At 33.5% G+C, this 21,854-nt stretch overlaps 1 protein-coding gene and 1 pseudogene across 1 annotated transcript; both read left to right on the forward strand.

Annotated features, from left to right (window-relative positions):
- Positions 1-6,532: 6,532 nt before the first annotated feature.
- On the forward strand, positions 6,533-12,004 carry LOC114713952 (protein NSP-INTERACTING KINASE 3). The gene is made up of 11 exons (XM_028898640.1): positions 6,533-7,336; positions 7,680-7,812; positions 7,952-8,023; positions 8,230-8,373; positions 8,493-8,564; positions 8,721-8,780; positions 8,869-8,966; positions 9,046-9,192; positions 9,420-9,761; positions 10,202-10,593; positions 11,345-12,004. The coding sequence occupies exons 1-11, from the start codon at positions 7,234-7,236 to the stop codon at positions 11,660-11,662; spliced, it is 1,881 nt and encodes a 626-aa protein (XP_028754473.1). The 5' UTR covers positions 6,533-7,233; the 3' UTR covers positions 11,663-12,004.
- A 2,522-nt stretch (positions 12,005-14,526) lies between these two features.
- LOC114713949 (protein trichome birefringence-like 2) lies at positions 14,527-17,214 on the forward strand (annotated as a pseudogene).
- Positions 17,215-21,854: the final 4,640 nt, after the last annotated feature.

A 21,854-nucleotide genomic window follows, 5' to 3' on the forward strand; every position in this document is an offset into this window, starting at 1 on the left:
TTCAATTTCCAAAGTGACGAATAAACCCTTGAGAGCGTGTTTCACGGCACGCACATTGAGATTAATAAATTATAATATTCCATTAGTTTAAAATTAATAGAGAGAGAGAGAGAAGGAATATTCAGCCTTTTCCAATGCCGACAAAAATGCTCTTGCCGCTCCTTGATTTTCTAAACCTACCAACCTTTGCTCTTCTAGGCATTGTTTTCGTTACCTCCATTATTTAATCCCTCTACCTTTTTTTTTAATGAAAATTTAATCCCTCTACTTACATATTCCTCTTATCCTAAATCATTTTCAAATACAATAAAAAATTAAAAATAAAATTATATTTTTTGAATATATTTATGAGACAAAAAATAAGATTTTATCTAATATTGCAATTTATAAATCATATCATTAAATTTTTAATATAAATATATTATTTACTTTTAATTTATTGTAGTGTAGATTGTTATTTTCCTACAAGGGTCCTTTAGGATAAAATTAAAAAGTTTATAAATTTTAAAATAGAGTTAAAATTTATTTATTTTTATTTAGATCAACATTTTCTCTTATAAGTGCTTTATGAAAGGATTAGAGGGATATTCTCTTGAGTTTTTTTTTTGATATAAAATCCAATTAAAAGGTGTTGTTTACCTCTAAATATAAAATTTGTATGATGTCATATTTATTATAATTAACTAACTTATCTAACTTCTTTAATCTAATTAAATTAGCTAGATAACTCTTATATTAGGGACCAGGAGAATATCTTTTTTTTCATAATCCCTGTATTTACTAGGTCTTTAAATAATTGAGATTTTATTAAAAAAAACATATTACAAATTTTTTCATGTTACTCCTCTTATATCAAGGTTGCTTCAAACATATTTCACACAGATCAAGAAAAACCTTAAATATCATTCATTTTTATCTAAAATTTAACAACTTTTCAAGTTTATCCCTATTTTATACGTATTATACTTCACATAAACAAAATCAAAATAATAATAAATAATAGGAAAAATTAATCTTTTAGTCCTTGAAGTTTTGACTTGCTTAAAACTCAGTTCTTCAACTATGACTTGTTATGAATTAGCCCTTGAAAGTTTAATTTGTTTAAAACTCAGTCCCACATTTTTTTTATTTTAAATAATTTTGTCCTTATCATTTATGACCCATGACAAGTCATCATTGAGTCATCCTACATTGAAAAAAATACAGTTATAAATTCTTTTGTGGATTTCCAACTCAGCTCTCCACATAAATTTGACAAAAAAATTGGGGAAAAAAAATAAAGCTTCAAATTTACGATGAACTTGGACTGGCGATGACCAACGGCAACCTCACTCTCCCTCACTCACCTCCTCTCCTCTACTTCATCGCCTTAGATGTTTGCTAGTTGAGACAAGGAATTATCAGATGGGCTAAAAACTTTTGGAGGAAACTCAAAAAAAAAGAAGAAGAAAAAAAGAAAGAAAAGGAAACAGGGCATAAACTCATTCAAAAATGTGGATGCCTTGTCATTGACAATTCTAACTTCAATTGAGATGCTGAGAAAGATCCATCCCAATCCTATATCGTTTACTGCAAGCTCACAAACTAATCATATTGAAAGCAACAACAACAAGGGAGTTTCAAGAGACAACTGCAACTCCGACACATTCACGTTCATCGATCTATACAGGATGGTGTTGAGGATGATTGATGAGAGCAGGTGAGTGAGGGAGAGTGAGGTCGCCGTTCGTACTTCATCTCCAATCCAAGCTCATAGTAAATATGAAGCTTTATTTTTTATTTTTTCCATCTGTTTTGTCAAATTCACGTGGAGAGCTGAGCTGGAAATCCATAAAAGAATTTATAACTGCATTTTTTTTTCATGTAGGATGACTCAGTGATGACTTGGCATGGATTATAGATAATAAGAAAAAATTATTAAAAATAAAAAAATGAAGAACTGAGTTTTAAGCGAGTTAAACTTTCAGGGACTGAGTTTTAAGTGAGTCAAAACTTCAAGAACTAAAAGATTAATTTTTCTTAAATAATAAAATTATACATCTATATACATTTTTTTTTAGTATTCCATAAATAAGACTAAAATTTTTTTTCTTTATACCATATACTCCTCTGGTCCTATTTATAGGGCAGAGAGAGAAGGTTTGTTTTTGTCCTATTTATAAGTCACTTCATTAAATTTTTATCATGAATGTACTATATTATCCTTTATTTATTATAGTGCAGATAGTTTTTTTTAAAAAGAGTATTTATTAAATAGGAGTAAAATTGGAAAGTTGTTATATTTTAATGAAAAGTTAATACAGTTTAAGGTTTTTCTTAGTCTGTATAAAATATATTAGAAGTACCTTATAAATAGGACTTGAGGAGTACTAAGTAAGATCAAAAGAGTAATTATGAATAATTAACTCTCACGAAAGTGAGGGCGGAAACAGGCCAGGCCAGGTCTTACTCTTAACAGGCTAGGCCTATTTTGTAGCCTATAGGCCTAAGCTTGGCTTATGGCCTGTTACAGGCTTATCCTTCAACCTGAGCCTAGCCTGAAACATGTTAAAAAGTCTGTATTTTTAAAAAATTTAAATTGTAATAATTTTTTTTAGAAAAAAGCTAAAATTAAAAAAAGCATACATAATAATTAATTTTTTAGTCTTGTCTTTTATTTAAATTTTAGTATCGTAAGGATTGTTTTAAATCTTAATTACAATTTACAAGGATATTATTGAAAACTAGTTTTAATTGTATGTTGAAATTTGGGACAAAACTATGTTTAAATACCCCAAAAAAAATTAAGATCAATAAATAAAGAGAAAAAACTATTAATTTTACAATGAATAAAGAGAGTATCATAATTTAATTAACATAATACATAAGTTAATTAATCTATCATTCTTGGAATAAGATTTTTCTTTCCTATTTTAGTTATATTTTTAAGATTTAAAGATCATATTATTTATTGATATTTTTATTTTAAATTATATTTTTATCTTTACTTGTCAATTAAATTTCAAAATCTAAGAAAAGACTAAGCTATTAGCTATATATTGAAATTTAAAAATAAATTAAAAGAACACATTAATAATACTATTAACTAATTTTTTTATATATTATAATTATAAATTTCTAATAGATTCAAACCGGCCTATCAGGCTCAACAAGCCTTTTAGAAGGCCTAAACCTAACCTGTTAATTTAAACAAGCCTAAACAGGTATGAGGTGTTTTCTTTTAAAAAAACAAATCAGGTGGTCGTCTGGCTTATTTTTACCTTTACACGAACGGGTCTGTGTTACTTTAACTGGAGAATAAAAAAAAACAAAAAGTCGAATGCAAATGAAGAGGGAGAGCGTGGGAAACAGCGACGTAGGCCAAGGCATGGGCTGCGGCCTCCCGATGCATCAGCCAGATTCTACTTCGCGGCATCCGATGCACAATTTCTCTCTCCCTCCATTCCCGGCGCATTTTAGCATTTCTCCCCCTATCTCTCTCAGGATTACTCAAAATTTAAATATGTTTTATTATTAAAAATGATCTAACAAATTTTTATTGGTACTTCTCTTTAATAGAATTTTCTAATTTTTTTTCACCATTGTTGTGATTTCACATATACAAAAGTGCATTTGGCTTCACATTTTTTAATTATAACATTCTGTTATATTATAGTATAAAATTGATAAAAATAATTCTGGTAAAAAAACTGATAAAAATAAAAGGTAATATATATAGTACAGATTCTTAATATAGTATTTATTTATTTAATTAATTTGGATAGGTAAAAAAATTAATTTAATTGTTTGTTTGTTAAACATGTATGTTAATTTTCTTAAAATATCCAATTAAATCATTGGTATCGAAACAACTTTTTAATGTAAACTTTTTAATATATATAACCAGTAAATATTATTTGAATAAAAGATAATAAATGTGAGAATAAAATAGATTGAGATTTTATTTAATTCCCAACTAAGTCTTATTTTAAGATACATAGTACGAGTATATTTAAATAAAGGATACGCAGCAGTCATTCCCTGGAAAAGAAACCAGAGGTCTCGCTCTGGCAAATTTATAATTTGTGTTCAAATAAAAAATGACATCAATAAATTAAATAATAATTTAAAATGATCGCAAACACAGAACAATCTCTTCCATCACATTCACGACGCAAGAAGCCAGGTCATTTTTTGTGTCCGTCCGTACAAGTCCCGTGGCTTCGACTTTGCATTAGATGTTTAATTGCCACTTACCATATTATTAACTTAAAAGCGAAGCATTTAATATAAAAAGGGCCTAATATAAGTATAAAAAATGATTTGGATTATATACAATAATGTACTTTAAAACTTGTTGCCTAACTTATATTATATCTGCATTTAATTTTTTTTTTTCTCGTGTGGCAAATCATTTGTCGACAAGCGGAACTAAAGGAAGCTTTTTTAGGGAGGTCCGTGGTTCTGGAAAGTTCTTTGGCTTCTCTTTTCCTGAATTTTGGGGGTTGGCTTCCAACCCTTTTTGCTCTATGAAGGATTTTGTTCGATTCTACTAAGGTTTGGGGGGACTTTCGATAGAGTATATGGAGTATTGGTTGTCCTTATTACTCCCTCCGTTCCTTATTATAAGAGACATTTAATGTTTATGGCATGTTCTTATATATAAGAGACACTTAAAAGTTGTCTCTATTTTTTTGTATTGATTTCCTATTTTACTCTTATTTATTTTGTCTCAAACTCATACTTTCTTTCCCTCCCACTTCTCTTTTTTTTAATAATTTAATTGTTCTCTCTCATACTCTCTCTCCTTATTAATGGGGGCATTGTTGGAAAAAATATTATACTCCTCCGGTCCTAATTATAAGACCCAATTGACTTATTTGAGGAGATTAAGGAAGTAAGTTAAGTTGGTTATTTATAATAAATAAGTGTTGTTATTCCTAAAATATCCTTGCTAATTAAGTATATTGGCTAAAACTATCATTATTAGAAGGATTATCTTGGAAAAAAATACATAAATATAAAAGAAAAAATGGATTGGGTCTTATAATTAGGACCAAATAAAAAGTCAAATTGGGTCTTATAATAAGGACCGGAGGAGTACTTTTTACATGGAACGGAGGGAGTAGTTATTAGGAGTATACTTTGTGTTTTTCTTGTTCTTTTGTGCTTATGGGAGTCTTTTGGTGTTGGTTGTATTTTACCATGATCAGAGGTTGTTCACGATCTCAAGATGTTCCCTTACCTCTCTGTTTTAGGAGGCATATTTGGTGCTATATCTGGTTTTGCAACCTTGGCACTAAAAGGGGTGTGCTCTTTAGAGCTTGTCTTTGAACAATCACCATCACCATTTGCTGCTCAATGGAGCTTGTTCTATGCTTTTTCTTTTGATCATGGTAGAATGAAAGCTGACCTATTCACCTTCGTCCTTCAAGATGTAGGTTTCTTTTGGCCTTACTGGTTTGAGTCTCTATTTGTCATCTTGTTGCTAGTGATACGTTACTAGTCCTTAGTTGAGTCTCCGGTCTTTCAAAGTCTGTATTAGTAGTTGTATTTCTTTTCATATAATGAATTTTCCTTCCGCTGGCAAAAATTGAATAACTCCCATACTATCATCTTATAAATATTCACACAAACTTCATTATAAAATAAGAATATTGATTATATAAATTCAAATATTTAAGTAGTTTAATGAATCAGATGATACTTTGAAGGCCTATGTTTGAATAGTCAAGGATATTTATATTAATTGGCCAAAAAAAATATTTATAGTTATATTAAAAATGCTCACTTTTAAATTAACTTCAAAACAATTCCAGTTTCTATAAAAATATGAAACTGAGGAAGTATTATATTAAGGCACGTGCTGGTGCATTTTAGCGCCACTCCTGACTTTTGCAGAATGTGACTGTTATAATTTTTTTTTTTTACTTGTGCAGTAATACGATTTTAATCATAAAATTTTATTTATAAATTATAAATAATATTTTATCATTAAAATCAGAAATAGTAGTATGGTTTTAATCAACAAATGCTTGATAAGGAGTTCATCCAACTTAACTAGTAATTTTGTGTTTAAGTTCTAAGGACGTAAGTATGCTAAAATTTGTTGGAAGAGTCCAAAGGTTTTGCAAATCTCGATCTAAATTAGTTGGTTGTTCAGATATCTATTAACAGAATTAGAAAAAACACTGGATAATTGGTGACCCAAAGGGTTATTAAAAAAAAAGGTATAGCTTTATTTTTCTCAATAACCGGTTAATTTTTTTGCCAACTAATAACCTATTTTAATATACCTATAAATTTTGAATATGAAGTTATGAACAAGCAACAAATTTAATTAATTAATAATCTATTAAATTATAAATATAAATGAATAATATAAATTGGGTTACAAATAATTTGCATAGGCGCGCACGAGCACGACCCACGTCTCGTCTAATTTTTACAGAATTTTTGAAATGAAGCTGAAAGCAACCAAAGACGGAGACAACCGAACCACGTGACCTGTCAAAAGCTTACCTGCAAAATTTTGTTTCGCATTAGACAGTGCCCATTGTTTCCTCTTTCTCTCTCCGTCTGATCAATCCCCCACATTCCTTCAGTCCAATCACCGCAACAAGAAAAGGGGGAAAAAAGAGAGATTACCTTTTATAATTATGTATTGTACCATCTTCTCTCAAGTGGTAAATTTTAAGAGTTTCGTTACTGGTTTTTCATCTGTCTCTGTGTGGACTTTGGCGTGTTCCTTTGGCCTTTGTGCTTTTGATTCTAACTTCTCTCTAGGGGTAGTGAATGAGTGAGAATGAGTGAGAGTTTCATTTCATGCTCTTTTTATTCTGGGGTCTGCAAAAGGAAACAAGATAATGGGGGTGGCGGAATCACTGGCAACTAGCAGACCAGAGCTAAAAACCAAAACCTGTAGAAGGTAGGAATCAGGCCCGGAAGTCTCAGATCTCAAGGATATTTGAATTTCAGGCTTGAATTAGCTTGGTTCTTTCTCTGGAAAGTTTTGTTCATTCCTCTCAGTTCGAATTCTTTTCCGAGCTGGTTTGATGGTCATTGCGCGACGTTCTTGTTTCGGCAATCGTGGGCTTTGCTTTATGGGCATCTGATTCCGAGAGTGGCTTTTTGTTCGGATAAGGCAATATGCACACTTGCTCTCTGGTCAGAATGGCTTGTCAAATTGCTAATTATGAACTAGCTGCGTGAAGGAATAAAGGGAAGGAGTTTCTGAAGCAAGAATATAGAGCTATGGGAACGACTAGTTCAGTTTTCTGGCTTCTGGCTTTGCTGTTTCCGGCTTTGATGGAGATTTCCTCTGCCGCGCTTTCTTCTTCTGGGATAAATTATGAAGGTTGTATTTTCTCTTGGAATTTTCCTATGCTGTTTATCTTTATAATTAGTATAACTTATAAATAGAAAGATTATAATCTGATATGGAAAGGGGGATAGTTGAACATGTTGACCTTTATATATGCTAGAATTTACTGGCCGCAGCAGCAAGAACATTAAAGTTGACATAATCTTTTAACTGTTTTTTCTTCTTTTGGTTTTTGTTTTCTGAAGAATTTGTACTCTATATAAAGACCTTAAATCTGACTCTCTTTTTTTATTTTTTTCCTTCTTGATGTCCGCTGAAAACGGAAAGAGGAATCTCATACAAAAGCTCTAACCCTTTAATGTTGTTCCTTGAGCAGTTGTCGCTCTGATGGCCATAAAAAATGAATTGCGTGATCCACACAATGTCCTGGAGAGTTGGGATATTAATTCTGTCGATCCTTGTAGCTGGAGGATGATTACTTGTACCCCAGATGGCTCCGTCTCTGCTTTGTAAGCTTCTTAGGCTTCAATATGTTTTCAAAGAGGCAAACTTGTTCCTGGACATTTTGATCTGTGAAGACTCAAGTTCGTTCATTTGTTTTTCAGTTTGGTTTTTTTTCACTTAAATGGTTGTTTTTTTCCTTATCAGAGGATTGCCCAGTCAGAACTTGTCAGGTAAGCTATCTCCTGGGATTGGCAATCTGACTAACTTGCAATCTGTGTAAGTTCCTATCTAAGTTCACAAGGTTTTTTGGTATCTTGGTTCTGTTGTCATTGTTGCTTGGGTTTGGCATTAATGCATAGCTTCTTATCTGTTTCTTCACCGCTTTTTCAAACTTACCCTTACTTGGACTCATGCATATTGCTTCGGCTTCTAAGAACATAAAAATAACTTTGAAGATTGAGACATTTTTGTAAATTGTGCAGGTTACTTCAGAACAATGCCATTTCTGGTTCAATTCCTGCTGCTTTAGGAAATCTGGTAAAGCTTCAGACACTTGATCTTTCCAATAATACATTTAGCGGTGGGATACCTAGTTCTTTGGGGAGCCTGAAGAACCTGCATTATCTGTAAGTTTCAAAAACATTTCTATCATACAGATGTTAGCGTGATTCAAAAATTATGTGTTTGATTCTTAAATTCCTCTTCTGAAACTCTCTTACACTGAACTGTCATTTGAGCATTCTAGGCGGTTGAATAATAACAGCCTTTCAGGATCCTGCCCTCAGTCTCTTGGCGACATTGAAGGTCTAACACTTGTGTAGGTCTTTATTTCCATATCACTCCCATTACTTTTTCTACAATTAGCGTCATTTTTACTTGTTCTTATATTCAGACATTTGGGACAAATTTATAACATTAGTTCTCCAATACACTTGGCACATCAAAACTAATATAACTAAAAAAATCCATATAGGGATCTCTCTTATAACAATCTAAGCGGTTCGTTGCCAAGAATATCAGCAAGAACATTCAAGTATGCTCATTTCTGTATTTTGTTTTCGTTCCTACTAATTCATAACAAAGGAGTTTTGTAAATCTCTTGCTTTATTTTGCACTTCCAGGATTGTGGGAAACTCTTTGATTTGTGGTCCAAATGCTAAAAATAACTGCTCTAATGTTCTGCCGGAACCACTTTCCTTCCCACCAGATTCTTTAAGAGGTAATGATAGTATCTATATTTGTCAAAAATTTCTTTAGCAATTCCATCACATTTTGGTGTTGGTATTTTGGTTACCTAGGCCAATCAGCATCTGGAGCAAAGAGTCATCATGTTGCAGTTGCTTTTGGAGCAAGTTTTGGAGTTGCTTTTGTCATTGTGATTATTGCTGTGTTTATTGTTTGGTTGCGGTACAAACACAACAAACAGATATTCTTTGATGTTAATGGTTAGTCTCTGCCCTCCCTTTTCTGAGGAAGATTTCATCTATATATATAATAGCTCTCTCTTACAAGCCACTAATAGCAGGTCTTCCCACATCAAGCATTATAGAATTCATATTTCTAACACTTTCTCTTTGTGATACTGGCTTTAAACCTTTGGCAGTCGACATATACGATTTGTTTTTCTGGCTCTGCTTGTAATGCTTATCAGCAAATGCTTATAACTTGGCAGAGCAATATGATCCAGAGGTGCGCCTTGGCCATTTGAGAAGATATACATTCAAAGAACTTCGGGCTGCAACAGATCATTTCAATTCAAAGAATATTCTTGGACGGGGTGGCTTTGGAATAGTCTACAAAGGGCGCTTCAATGATGGTTCTGTTGTAGCAGTTAAAAGGTTGAAGGACTATAATGCTGGTGGTGGTGAGATCCAATTTCAAACAGAAGTTGAGACCATAAGTTTGGCTGTTCACCGGAATCTCTTGAGGCTTTGTGGGTTTTGCAGTACTGAAAACGAAAGGCTCCTTGTTTATCCATATATGCCTAATGGCAGCGTCGCCTCCCGATTAAAAGGTAAGTTCAATGGAAATTTTATCATCACTTCCTTGTGACGCACTTATCCCTTGTCACTAGACCAAGCAGTAGGATGATAAATTATTGTCTGATATAGTGCTGCTTGTGAGCAATGCACAATTCATATTCCCTCGTTTCTATTTTCCATATTATTAATATTCTAATGTGCTCCTTAATAGCATGGACAAATTCATACAAGTTATCTTCACAAGCTAAAACATAATGGGAAATATATATATAAATATATATATATATATATATATATATTCTGATAGGCTTCCTTGGAGCTTCCTGTTTTTGGTGACCTGCTATTTAGACAGAACAATGGCAATCTTTCGCTGTTTGCTAAGCTGCCATTTTAAAGCAGCTTGCAATTTCTCTTCAAGAGTCAAGGCCATTGTTTTTTTATTACTAATTATCATCATTGGCTGTTGTTACAGATCATATTCATGGTCGACCAGCCTTAGATTGGGTGAGGAGGAAGAGAATAGCTCTGGGTACAGCAAGAGGGTTGGTTTACTTGCATGAGCAGTGTGACCCTAAAATCATTCATCGTGATGTAAAAGCAGCCAACATATTGTTGGATGAAGACTTTGAAGCAGTTGTTGGTGATTTCGGTCTGGCAAAGCTTCTGGATCACAGAGACTCTCATGTAACTACTGCTGTGCGAGGCACTGTTGGTCACATTGCTCCAGAATATTTGTCTACAGGCCAGTCATCAGAAAAGACTGATGTGTTTGGTTTTGGGATCTTGCTGCTCGAGCTGATCACAGGTCATAAGGCTTTAGATTTTGGACGAGCAGCAAACCAGAAAGGTGTAATGCTTGATTGGGTAACTCTCCTTCCCTATAATCCTCTCTAGTTTTAGCACATAAAACTGTTAGGAATCCTGTAAGGACATCTATTTCCAGCAACAGATAAAGAAGATTCGTTAGCATTCTAAACACTGTCTCTATTGCATGTGACAGCTAAATAACTTTTAGTGATGGATAAATTACAGTTTACTCCTAACGTGGTTGGAGATCAATTTGTCCCTTGGTTTAAAACATGTTATTTTTCCAAATCAGGTTCACTATTCTTCTGCTCTTCAGCCTTTTAGTCGTTCGAATCAATCAGAAACCAATAAGACTCGATTTGTTGAGTTTGACATCTCATCAATATTTTTTTCTTCAAAAACTGGCTGTTAAGATAACTGTTTTCATGGTGTAATGCATACTTTAGAACCAATAAAAATGCCGAAAACTAATTGTTTGTTTCGAATTGTCTAAATTTGATGTGGATGACTCAAAAAGATGAAATGTAGAGAATAGTGGAGTAGGAAGGAGTGGAGAACCCAGTTTAGTCATTTAATCCTATGTTTGTTTTTATAATATTTTAATAAAACAAACACTATGGGTGGGTTGACACTTCGAACCATATTTTGACAAACTTATTTCAGGTCAAACAAGATGGTACATGGGAATTAGGGGTAAAAGGGGTAGTTTTCTCTTCCCTATGAATTGAGTCTTGAAGACAAGTTTTCTTTGTAAATGACCATCTTCAATCACTATCCTAGAGTTTAATGTAAAGCAACTAACTTCCAGGTTAAGAAGCTCCATCAAGAAGGAAGATTGAGTCAGATGGTTGACAAAAATTTGAGGGGAAACTTTGATGCAGATGAACTGGGAGAAATGGTTCAGGTTGCTCTGTTATGTACGCAATTTAATCCTCTGCACAGACCTAAGATGTCAGAAGTTTTGAAGATGTTGGAGGGAGATGGCTTGGCTGAGAGGTGGGAGGAAGCTTCACAGAGTACAGAGACAAGGTTCAGGTCTTTTGAAAACCCTCCTCAACGGTACTCAGATTATATAGAAGAATCTTCACTCATACTTGAAGCCATGGAGCTTTCGGGCCCTAGGTAAGAACTGAGAACAACCATCTTGGTTTTTCACTGTTGAGAAAATGGCGTAACGCGTCATTTGCCTGGGGAGTATGCTGGGATTCATGTGTAAAAGGAAAAGGGAAAATCATGTATAATTATTTTTCTTCTTTGTTGGAGGGCCCCATGTGCTTGGGTCGACAAATTTTTCCAGTCAGTGTCTGAAGAATTGTACATAGCTGCCGCTCATGGCTCCTTTTTGTTATCCTGGGGCCTAAACAATCTCATATACCCAGATAGCTTGTGAACATAAAACTTTATTAGTTTTGACCAAGTGATGAGTGATTTGGTCTAAATTATTAATTTGATTTTAAATTATGGTTGATTTGGATGATATTTAGTTCGTCAAAACTGCAAGTCCCATGTGGGCCCATATGAAATTTAATGTAATCATGGGGGTTTTAAACGAATTATATAAGAATCTGGGTCCAAGCAAAATAATAAGATCTGCTGGGCCCAAACACAAGTCAGGAAAAAAATGTTCAGATCAGCCCAATTGATGAAATTCAGAGTTTTAGGCCCAGTAACTTGCCTGGTCTCTCTACATGTCAACCCGCATAATTGGGCCGAGAGTGAAGGCCCAATATGCAAAAATGTCACTTCGGCTTGTGATTTGTGATTTTTGTGGTAGGCAATGGACAATGGTGAAAGGCATGGCTCTATATGGCAGGAGCAGGCAGGGCAAACTGCCCTGGGATTCTGCTCATCATAATGTCATTCTGCACGCTTACGACGTCGTGTGGCCGCACCTAACCGCATCACTGCAACAATGTCTGCCTCTGCCTCTGGCCCTCTGCCACATGAATCAGAGAATTTGACATTTATTTCGTTCACTTCACGATGTCTTGTTAGTTCCCTCTACTAATCATAACATCGTTGGTTTTATCAATGAAAATATTGATATTAAAATTTAAAATTTTCAAAATACATACATAAACGCTAACATGTTAAATTCAATTTTTAAAAAATTATCACTTGAGGCTAATAGTATTAGAATTACTAAACTCAAAAGGTTTTTCTAAGATTAGAAGATTAAGTTAAAACTTTGTGTAAAGTTTTTTCCCCTAGGCAATCGTATTCGAAAGTTTGTGTAAAATTAGATGACTAAATTTGCATGTTTGCTTCATATTCTATAATCTTTTTAATAAGGATATCAAATATTAGAATTATCTTTAATGAATTGCAATTATAAATTTTGAGAAGATTTATCATCATATTCCAAAATAATTACTAATATATATGTTGAATAATTAATTTATTTTTTAATTTCTATTTTCGAATTATTTATTATTTTAATAATTTGTAGGTATCTTTTTATCCACTAGTTATTTTCAAAAAAACAATGGGTTATACGAATACTTCAGTCCACTTTACTGTATTTATTTTAAGCATTGATTTGTAGGTTGAGATGTAGGAGTGTTCGGATACTTGAAAAGTGTTTCTTAAAAACACTTTTTTTGTAAATCAAGATAAATTTTTTCATATATTTATTTCGTAGATAGTAAAATTACTTTTAAAATTATAATTTGATTTCTATCTAAATATCTTCTAAATTATCCTGTGACGCGACCCTGGAGCTATAAAATGCAAAAGCCAGGACTTGAGGAGAAAAGTTTAGGTGCGTGCTGGGAGCGACCAGAAATTACATCATGACGCTCACCACTTTTTAAGAAGGACACGTGTAATCATCAGGCGTTCTTATGTGATGGGTGGCGCCAACACCGTTTGACGCCCACCCGGAATTCCACCACGTCGATCCACTCCTTCCCGGCGACATCCCTATGAATATTTGTGCTCTTCTGCGATCGCCACGTGTCACCTCATCCGCATCTTTCTCTGCCCCCCATCTTTTTGTAAAAAATATTGTTTTCCTTATTAGGTTTGTTGGTGACAGTTAATGGGATCCGCTGGTTCCATTCCTGAAATTACCAAAATACCCCTCCCCTATTTTCAACGGTATTCCCATTTAAGCAAGGATAGGACCTTTTTAAAAAAAAATAATAATAATAATAATAATAACCAGAGCAAGGATAGGACATCAGTAATTCTAAGTCTTCATGCTTAATTAATCATGTGACTCTCCTTTTCACCTTTTGTGGGAAAGTGGAATGTTAATTCAATCAAATAAAACAAAACCTCTACAAAGAAAAGCCAACAAGCAATACAAAAAATAGAATGGATACAGAATATGAATAACAACATTTTTATAATTTTATACCCTACCTATCACTGTGTTACTTTTACAGTGTTATCTTAAATTTAGGTTTATTCCTTAAAACATTTTCAAGTTAAAGCCTAGTATAAAAATAAATTATCAATCACGTTATCCACTTCTTTGGTTAAAATATAACATCTTGATTGATGCTATTTGATTTTTATTTATACTCTGCACGATCTCTTCTCTCTCTGTGATCACAGGTTCATTAAAGTTCGAATTTTAAAAGAACCGATTATTTATGATGATTCCATATCTAAGAAACTTGAAATCATTTACCAGCGAAGGAGGTTTTACTGAAAAGCCTCTCACCATCAGAAGAACCCAAGCATATTAACGACAAAGTTACAGTTCGATGGATTTGATGATGTTTAGGAGTTCAGTGGCGCTGTGAAATTGTGAATGAGAAAGAGGTCGTTTTGTAAATACCACATGAGGCTGTGGTGTGCATTTGAGCATTTCTCTCCCTTCTTTATTCTGTCTGTTTCTTTCTCGGTGCCTCTCATCCGTAGAAGCCTGTTCCACAGACCTTAAACCATTGTCTCTTTTTTTCCTTTTAAAACGACAAGGGATTGCTCTGTGATTTTTATTCCTCAAGCGAAGCATGCATGTGGTGGGCTTGTTTGTCGGCGATGTTGGGGTTGAAGAGGCTTGCATTATCATCAGAAACGATCTTCACACCCAGAAAGAAGCTGCTTTCCTTTAGTTTACTAGTTGCTCTTTATCTTTTAATCTTTCCTCTGCTCTTACCCAATAATTCCTTCTCTGTTTCTAAGTTTAAGTTCTTTCATAGTCCTGTGTCGTCGTCGTCTTCTTCTTCTTCTGGGGACAAAACTGCGGCAGCAAATGTGTCCGGAATACAATATGCGACCATCTTGAATGGTTCTATTGAGAATATTAAAAATGCAAGCTTGCATGTCGGGGACCAGAGTTTTCAGAAGAAAATCCGTGAACATAATCGCACGGTGGTCACTTTTTCGGACTCTACTGTCCAGAGGAACTCATCAGAGATAGTCAAAGATAAATGCTTTTCGGGTGAAGAAGACAGAAACACTGCGAATATAACCCATGGAAGTGTGGCGGTAGTGTCCCTGCAGAATTCCAGTTTTAGTTATAAAGTTCACAATGTAGGTAATTTCTCTCAGGAAAAGCATGAAGGAGACTTGATTCAGAAGAGTAATGCGAGTTTGACTCATCATGGGGATTCCAAAACAGCGAAGATGAAGATTGGTTTATATAAAGACTGTGATATCTTTGACGGAAAGTGGGTGAAAGATGATTCGAAACCACTTTATGCCTTAGGTTCTTGTCCACACATTGATAAATCCTTCGATTGTCATCTTCATGGGAGGCCAGATAGAGACTATGTCAAGTGGAGATGGCAACCCAATGGCTGTGACATTCCAAGGTAAGATGTTTTTTCCTATGGTCATGGGGAACTGTGATATTTTCTGGTGTGTTTTTAAATGACAATGATGCATCAGATTGAATGCTACTGATTTTCTGAGGAGGCTGCGAGGTCAGAGGCTGGTTTATGTGGGGGATTCACTGAACAGGAACATGTGGGAGTCGATGGTGTGTATTTTCCGACAGACCATAAGGGACAAGAAGAGAGTCTATGAGATCTCAGGAAGGACAGATTTCAAGAAGAAAGGTGTCTATTCATTTAGATTTGAGGTAAGTTTCTTCCAATATTACCACTATGGCACGTTTCAAAGTTTGAATCTTGCAATGCTTTATCTCATGTATGCTTGCTGCAACATTAATATAGGACTATAATTGTTCAGGTGGACTTTATTGTGTCACCATTCATCGTTCGGGAATCAAGTTTCAGAGGCAAAAATGGAACCTTTGAGACATTAAGGTTGGATTTGATGGACAAGACAGCTGAAACGTCCTATGATGCTGATATCATCGTCTTCAACACAGGCCATTGGTGGACCCATGAGAAAACATCTCGGGGGTGAGCCTGATTCAGCCTTTCCTTAATCTGTTCCCTTAAAAACACAGTAAAATTTTCTGCTCATAGACATTTGGAACTAAGCCTTTGTTTGGTTGTTTTTGTTGTCACAGAGAGGAGTATTACCAAGAAGGAAAACATGTACACCCAAAGCTTGATGCTTTGGTTGCATATAGGAAGGCCTTGACCACGTGGGCTCGGTGGGTTGATAGAAACATCAATGCCAATCGAACTCAGGTTTTCTTTCGAGGATACTCTCAGTCTCATTTCAGGTATTTCTGTTACTGTTACTTACTTTGCAACCCCCCCCCCCCAAAAAAAAACCAGAAAGTTCAATTATGCGTCAGTTGACTGCCATATACTGAATCCGATTGTGCTGATGAAAATTCATAGGCTATTTTGTTGAAAACTTAATTCGCTGACAGATTATGGAACATCTTAGTTGAATACCCTTAATTGTGCTGACGAATCTAGTGATATTGCACGTTTTCTGGGTCATACTACTGGTGAATTATCTCTAGGTACACCAGCATATATACTTAAGTGTTTTTTAGGGCAATTCAAAAGTTTCGATACATTTGAAATCACAAGGCACCAAATGAAGAACAAAAATCAATTATAAACCAGTCTGAGACTTGGTCCAACAATAGAGGACCAAACCCAGGTTTAGGTCCCTAAAAATACCACACAAGTTCAGTTCTAACTGATGCTTGATTCTCTGTTATATTTTTTATTGGTTTCATTCCTCAGCAGGAAAAGGCTTCAAATCTGACATGATATGAAATTCTATGGGGCATATTAGTGATAGTTCAGCTGAAACATCCTTTTCAAAGTTATACTCTTTAACAGTCTGGTAGGGTTAATTTGCAGTGGTGGGCAATGGAATTCAGGAGGACAGTGTCACAGAGAAAGCGAGCCGATATTCAACGAGACGTATTTGCAAGAATATCCCGCGAAAATGAGAGTGGTGGAGCAAGTGATCCAGAAAATGGGAAGTTCAGTGACTTATATGAACATAACTAGGCTTACAGATTACAGAAAAGATGGGCATCCTTCTATATACAGAAAGAAATATCAATCAGAAGCAGAATGGAAATCTGCCGAGACATCTCAAGATTGCAGCCACTGGTGCTTGCCTGGAGTACCTGATACTTGGAATGAATTGCTTTATGCTTCTCTCTTGCAAAATGGAAAAGGCACATGGAAAAGCTGACATAAATTCCTCAGACTCTCGTTTAATTCCTTAATTTTATGGAATATAGGCAAAAGTTTTTTATTTTGGTGCTGAAAAACTCAAGAGCCAACACTTGAAGACTGCACCTAAGAGCATGTTTGGATTAAGAGATATTTTGGAGAAGGTTAAAAGGTATTCTTCCCAGCTTCCAAAACCAAGGTTTTGAGGGTTAAAATCTCTTTCGAGTTTTGAACCCTTGTTTGGCTAATTTGCTTTTGAAATCATAATTTGAGCCAAAACTTTGGTTTTGAAAGTTCTCCCAAACACGTACTAGATCTTGTACTTTTGTTGTTGTTTCTCTAGTTTCAACACTTGTACATTATTATCATCCTTGTATCAAAGAATGCAGCGCTAATGCTTCTTTTTTTTCTTTCCCACTCAAATTTGTAGAATCATAGCAACTTCATTATGCGATGATGATACATATACACAAACAGGTCAGAAACATATATACTACGTCCGGTTCTTAATATAAAAGCTAGTTGACTAATATTAGTAGATTAGGAAAACTAATTAAGTTAGTTATTTGTAATAAATAAATATTGTCTTTCTTAAAATATTTTTACTATTCAAGTGTATTGATTAGAAATACTATTATTATAAGGACTATTTTAAAAAAATGGATAAATATGAGAAACTAAATAAATTGAAATTTTATATTTACGATCAAAATAAAAATTGAACGAGCTCTTATATTAAGGATGGGAGTTAGTATTATTCATTAGATAGGATTTTTTTGTATTGGATAAAATTAGGGTTCTTAAACATGAGTTTAGGCAAATTGGGGAGGTAGATTCCCAACAAAAACTCAGTAGGGTTTACTTTTATTAATAATTATTAAAATTATTAACATTTATGCCATTTTAAAATTATTAACGCTTATAATTATTAACATTCATCCCATGCTTCCATTTATGCCAACGCTATCTCTTTTATGTTTCAATCACAGTTCTGAAACATTCAAAATCAAATTTTAACAATGTAAATAAATTCTTTTTTTAATAAAATGAAAAATTTGAGTCATGAAATATAATTTGATGATTTAATATTCTAAATTTCTAACGGATTATCCATGTAGTAAAGAAAAAAAGCCATCCTAAAGGATAGTACTCTCTCTTGTTCAAAATATAAGATAAATTTTATTGAAGGGGTTTAGTTTTTTTTTTTATAAGATAATATTCACTTTTATCTAATCATTTAATGAGGTTTTTTTTTTTTCAATTTTGCCCCTAACATATATTATCTTCCTTTTGATTCATTTATTACATATGGGCATATTTAGGGGGGGAAGATATGCCTTACATATGTATTGTTTTAAACTGTTTTTAAAAAAAAATTTTATAAACGTAAATGAATAAAGTTTATCTTATACTCCCTCCGGTCGTATATATAAGCTTCAAATAACCGAATCATATTTAATGGACTAATAGTTAAAATTAATTAAAAGTAAGAAATACATTAGAAATGTATTCTTTTTTCTTTTCAGATTTGCTCTTATTTATTAATATTTATTAATGGAGTAAATAAGAGACATAATAAATAAAAAATGATGAAAGAAAACATATGGGGATAATCTGAATGAGAGAGAGATAGAGTATTAAATACAGTCAACTAATAGCAAAATAAAAAAAAAAGTAATAAATGATCAGAAAAACTAAAAAATAAAGCTTATATTTTAAAGCAGACTTTTTTCCAAAAGTGAAACTTATATATAGAGGGGAGGGAGTATTTTGAAATGGAGGGAGTATTTGTTTGCACATTGCAATGGGAAATTCACAAACCCACAAGTATAAATTGAATTTCATAATAAAAATTTTATTTAAATGTTATTTTTAAAACAAAAAACATTATATTTCGATGTATTTGTTATCATAACTCATAAGTGCATACTTTCCTTATGGCTAACAAAACGGATACGTTAATTTTAATTTTTTTCCAATGCATTGGCTAGCTAAGCTAATTCCATGATTATATCAGACAAGATATAAGCACAGCATCAGAGATGAAAAAAACATTGGTGATAGTGATTAGTGATCTTTAAAAAAGGATTTATCCACCAAAAAAACAAAATAAAATGGGGTCCACAATTGAAAAATCCAAATAAAATTGGCACAGACTCTCCTCTCCTTATTTATTTATTTTCTGTTCTGTAGGCCGGTTTCTTTCTTCCATTGTCCTCAAGGGTCTCCTTCCTTCTTCTATTCCTATGATGTTCTTGAAAAAATAAACACAAGAAACCAAATCTCCCAGCTTGGTGCTCTTTGATACCACAAGATGATCAATGGAGAGATGCAGAAAGAACTTAATGGCTTTTTATGAGAACTTGTTCAAGTTCCGGGGTGAGTCTAAAGGAGAGAGACAAGACTTTCTCAAGATCCGCAGATTTGGATTTCTAAATCTTTTTTAAAACTTTCACTGGGCGTCTGTTATTTGATTAAGGGTTAGGCTTTTGAAGTTTTCCAAGCTCAACTTGACTCGGTCTAGACATGCCGAGTCAGTACCGAGTTGGAACCGCGGTACTCGCTGAAGAAGGGGATTTTATGTCAGAAAAAGCTCAAAGAGATGCCTATAATGTAATATGACTGTTACAGTACAAAAGGCTGATTCTGAATCTTCTGCTAATCATGTTTATAGACAGATAGAAGAAAACCCTTGGACATGAAGGCAAATATCAGAGAACTAGTACAAACCTTTTATTGCCCACAAAACCATAACACAAACACAAAGCATACAGAATCAGACACAGAAAGATGAATGATCACAATAGCCTATCAACCATACCCATCTGCAGAAGAAAAGAAGAAAATCCCAAGCTTTCCAGTTTCAACTGCAAATGGGGGTTGATTTTTTGGATCATTTTTTCTGATTATTCATTACATTACACATTAAAACAAGAACCAAAAAGGACAACATAATAGAAAATGAGCAAATTTAGCGATAAGGATTCCATAAAATGGAACCCATTAGTGCCTTACTGTGACTTGCCGGTTTGCTTTAGGCTTTATAGCCATAGCCTCTCTATGTATATCAGCTACTGCAGAACATCGTCTCTCGGGTTCTTCTGATCATAGATAGTGAAAGCCAATAGCTATGTAAGCCCAGGCAAACAGTAGGGAGGTGTGGAGGAGCGTGACCCGGACGCGCCTCCTCCATGGTTTCTTGTTCTAGGAGCCATGGATGGATTTTTGCCAACACAGCTTCTTCATACCTATCAGATTCTGGGATTTGATAGATTTGAGAGCTGTAAGATTTCCCAAGGTTTTTTTTTTTTTTTTCCTTTTTCTTTGCCCTCTCTTGAGAAATCTAGTGGAGAAGTAATCTTCTGACCCCATTCCTTTATATAGGCGAAGACTCTCAAGAGAAAGAGAGGTCTTGACAAGTTGGAATTTGGAAAGTAGTGGGATCATCTATTCATTTCATTATCCAAATACCCCTTCCTTTTGCTTTAAAGACATTTGATTTGATGAAAGAAAATAAAGTTGCAATAGTATAATTAAAAAAGAGATGAGAGAGGAACACAGAGATGACTCCTAGTGTCCATTAGAATAGACTTGCATTGTCAATTAATAAAGTGTTGGTTGTTAATTCAATTAGGCAGGCTTTTTTCCTTCATTCACCAGTTTATTTTTATTTTTTTACTGGCTGACATATACGTTTAATTCTCTAAATTTATATGTGTCGAATTTATAAAGTATATATTTTTTTAATTTTATTCCCGGTTTATTTTAATCTCTCTTAGATGAGTGGTATTTGGATGACTTAATTCTCATGATTTCTTGTCAAATTAAATCATACTTTATGTAATGATCCCTAATTCTCATTCAAACAACACTGTGTTTGTTTTAATTTTTATGACTTTCTTATTGAAGTGATCAACTGGCTAAAAATATAAGTAATGTGATGACTCTTTCGTGATCACTTAATTTGTGTATATAGCTTATTGTCAACTTAAATTTTACTTTCATAATATCTTTCTCTTTTACTATTCAAATGTTGTATTTTAATTTATATATATTTTGCGTGGCTTTCGTGTTAATAAACATAATGTTTTTATATTGAAATTGGATCAACTGGAAGAAAAAGCTGGCTAGCTTGAATAACTTGGGTAAGTTTAGGGATGAGATTAAATTAATCATAAAATGAAAGTGAGTGATCAAAAGCATATTTTGACGAATTGTGAAATTAATATGGAACACTGGATCTAATTACCTACCCATTTCTTGAAATCGTACACCTACTCCAAAGTTTTCAAAAAAGAAATCAAAGTTTAAGACTTTCCCTTCAAAATACAATCCCAATCCCTCTCCATTTACATTATACTAATTTTAAAACTTCTTCTTCTTTCTCAAGAACTTGAGCGTGCCACTTGTCCAATTATAGTCACAGGGCATCAAGATAATTACCTAGTATAAAATGCTTATTTTGTTTCTAAATATAAAAGCTAATTAAGAAAATTATCTTAAATATAACATCTCAATTCACTTTATTTTAAAAATTTATAATTTTCTCCTTAAACTATCCCTATCATTGCACATATTTAAAGGATTTCTATCGATAAGATAATTTCTAATACAGTTAATTAAATAAATATTTTGATAAAACGAACATATTTTTATTACAAGTGATTAATTTTATCGATATTAAGGAGTGAAGGGAGCAGCATTTGGTCAAACTTCCTACATATGCATAAGATTGCAATAATTGTAGGTATTGTGTTGGCAATAGAGAAAAATAGAAATATAGGCATGGAAATGTCAGATGATAAA

This window comes from Neltuma alba, unplaced genomic scaffold (assembly GCF_004799145.2).
Source record: "Neltuma alba isolate B1F8T4 unplaced genomic scaffold, ASM479914v2 tig00011480_pilon, whole genome shotgun sequence".
Lineage (NCBI taxonomy): Eukaryota > Viridiplantae > Streptophyta > Magnoliopsida > Fabales > Fabaceae > Neltuma > Neltuma alba.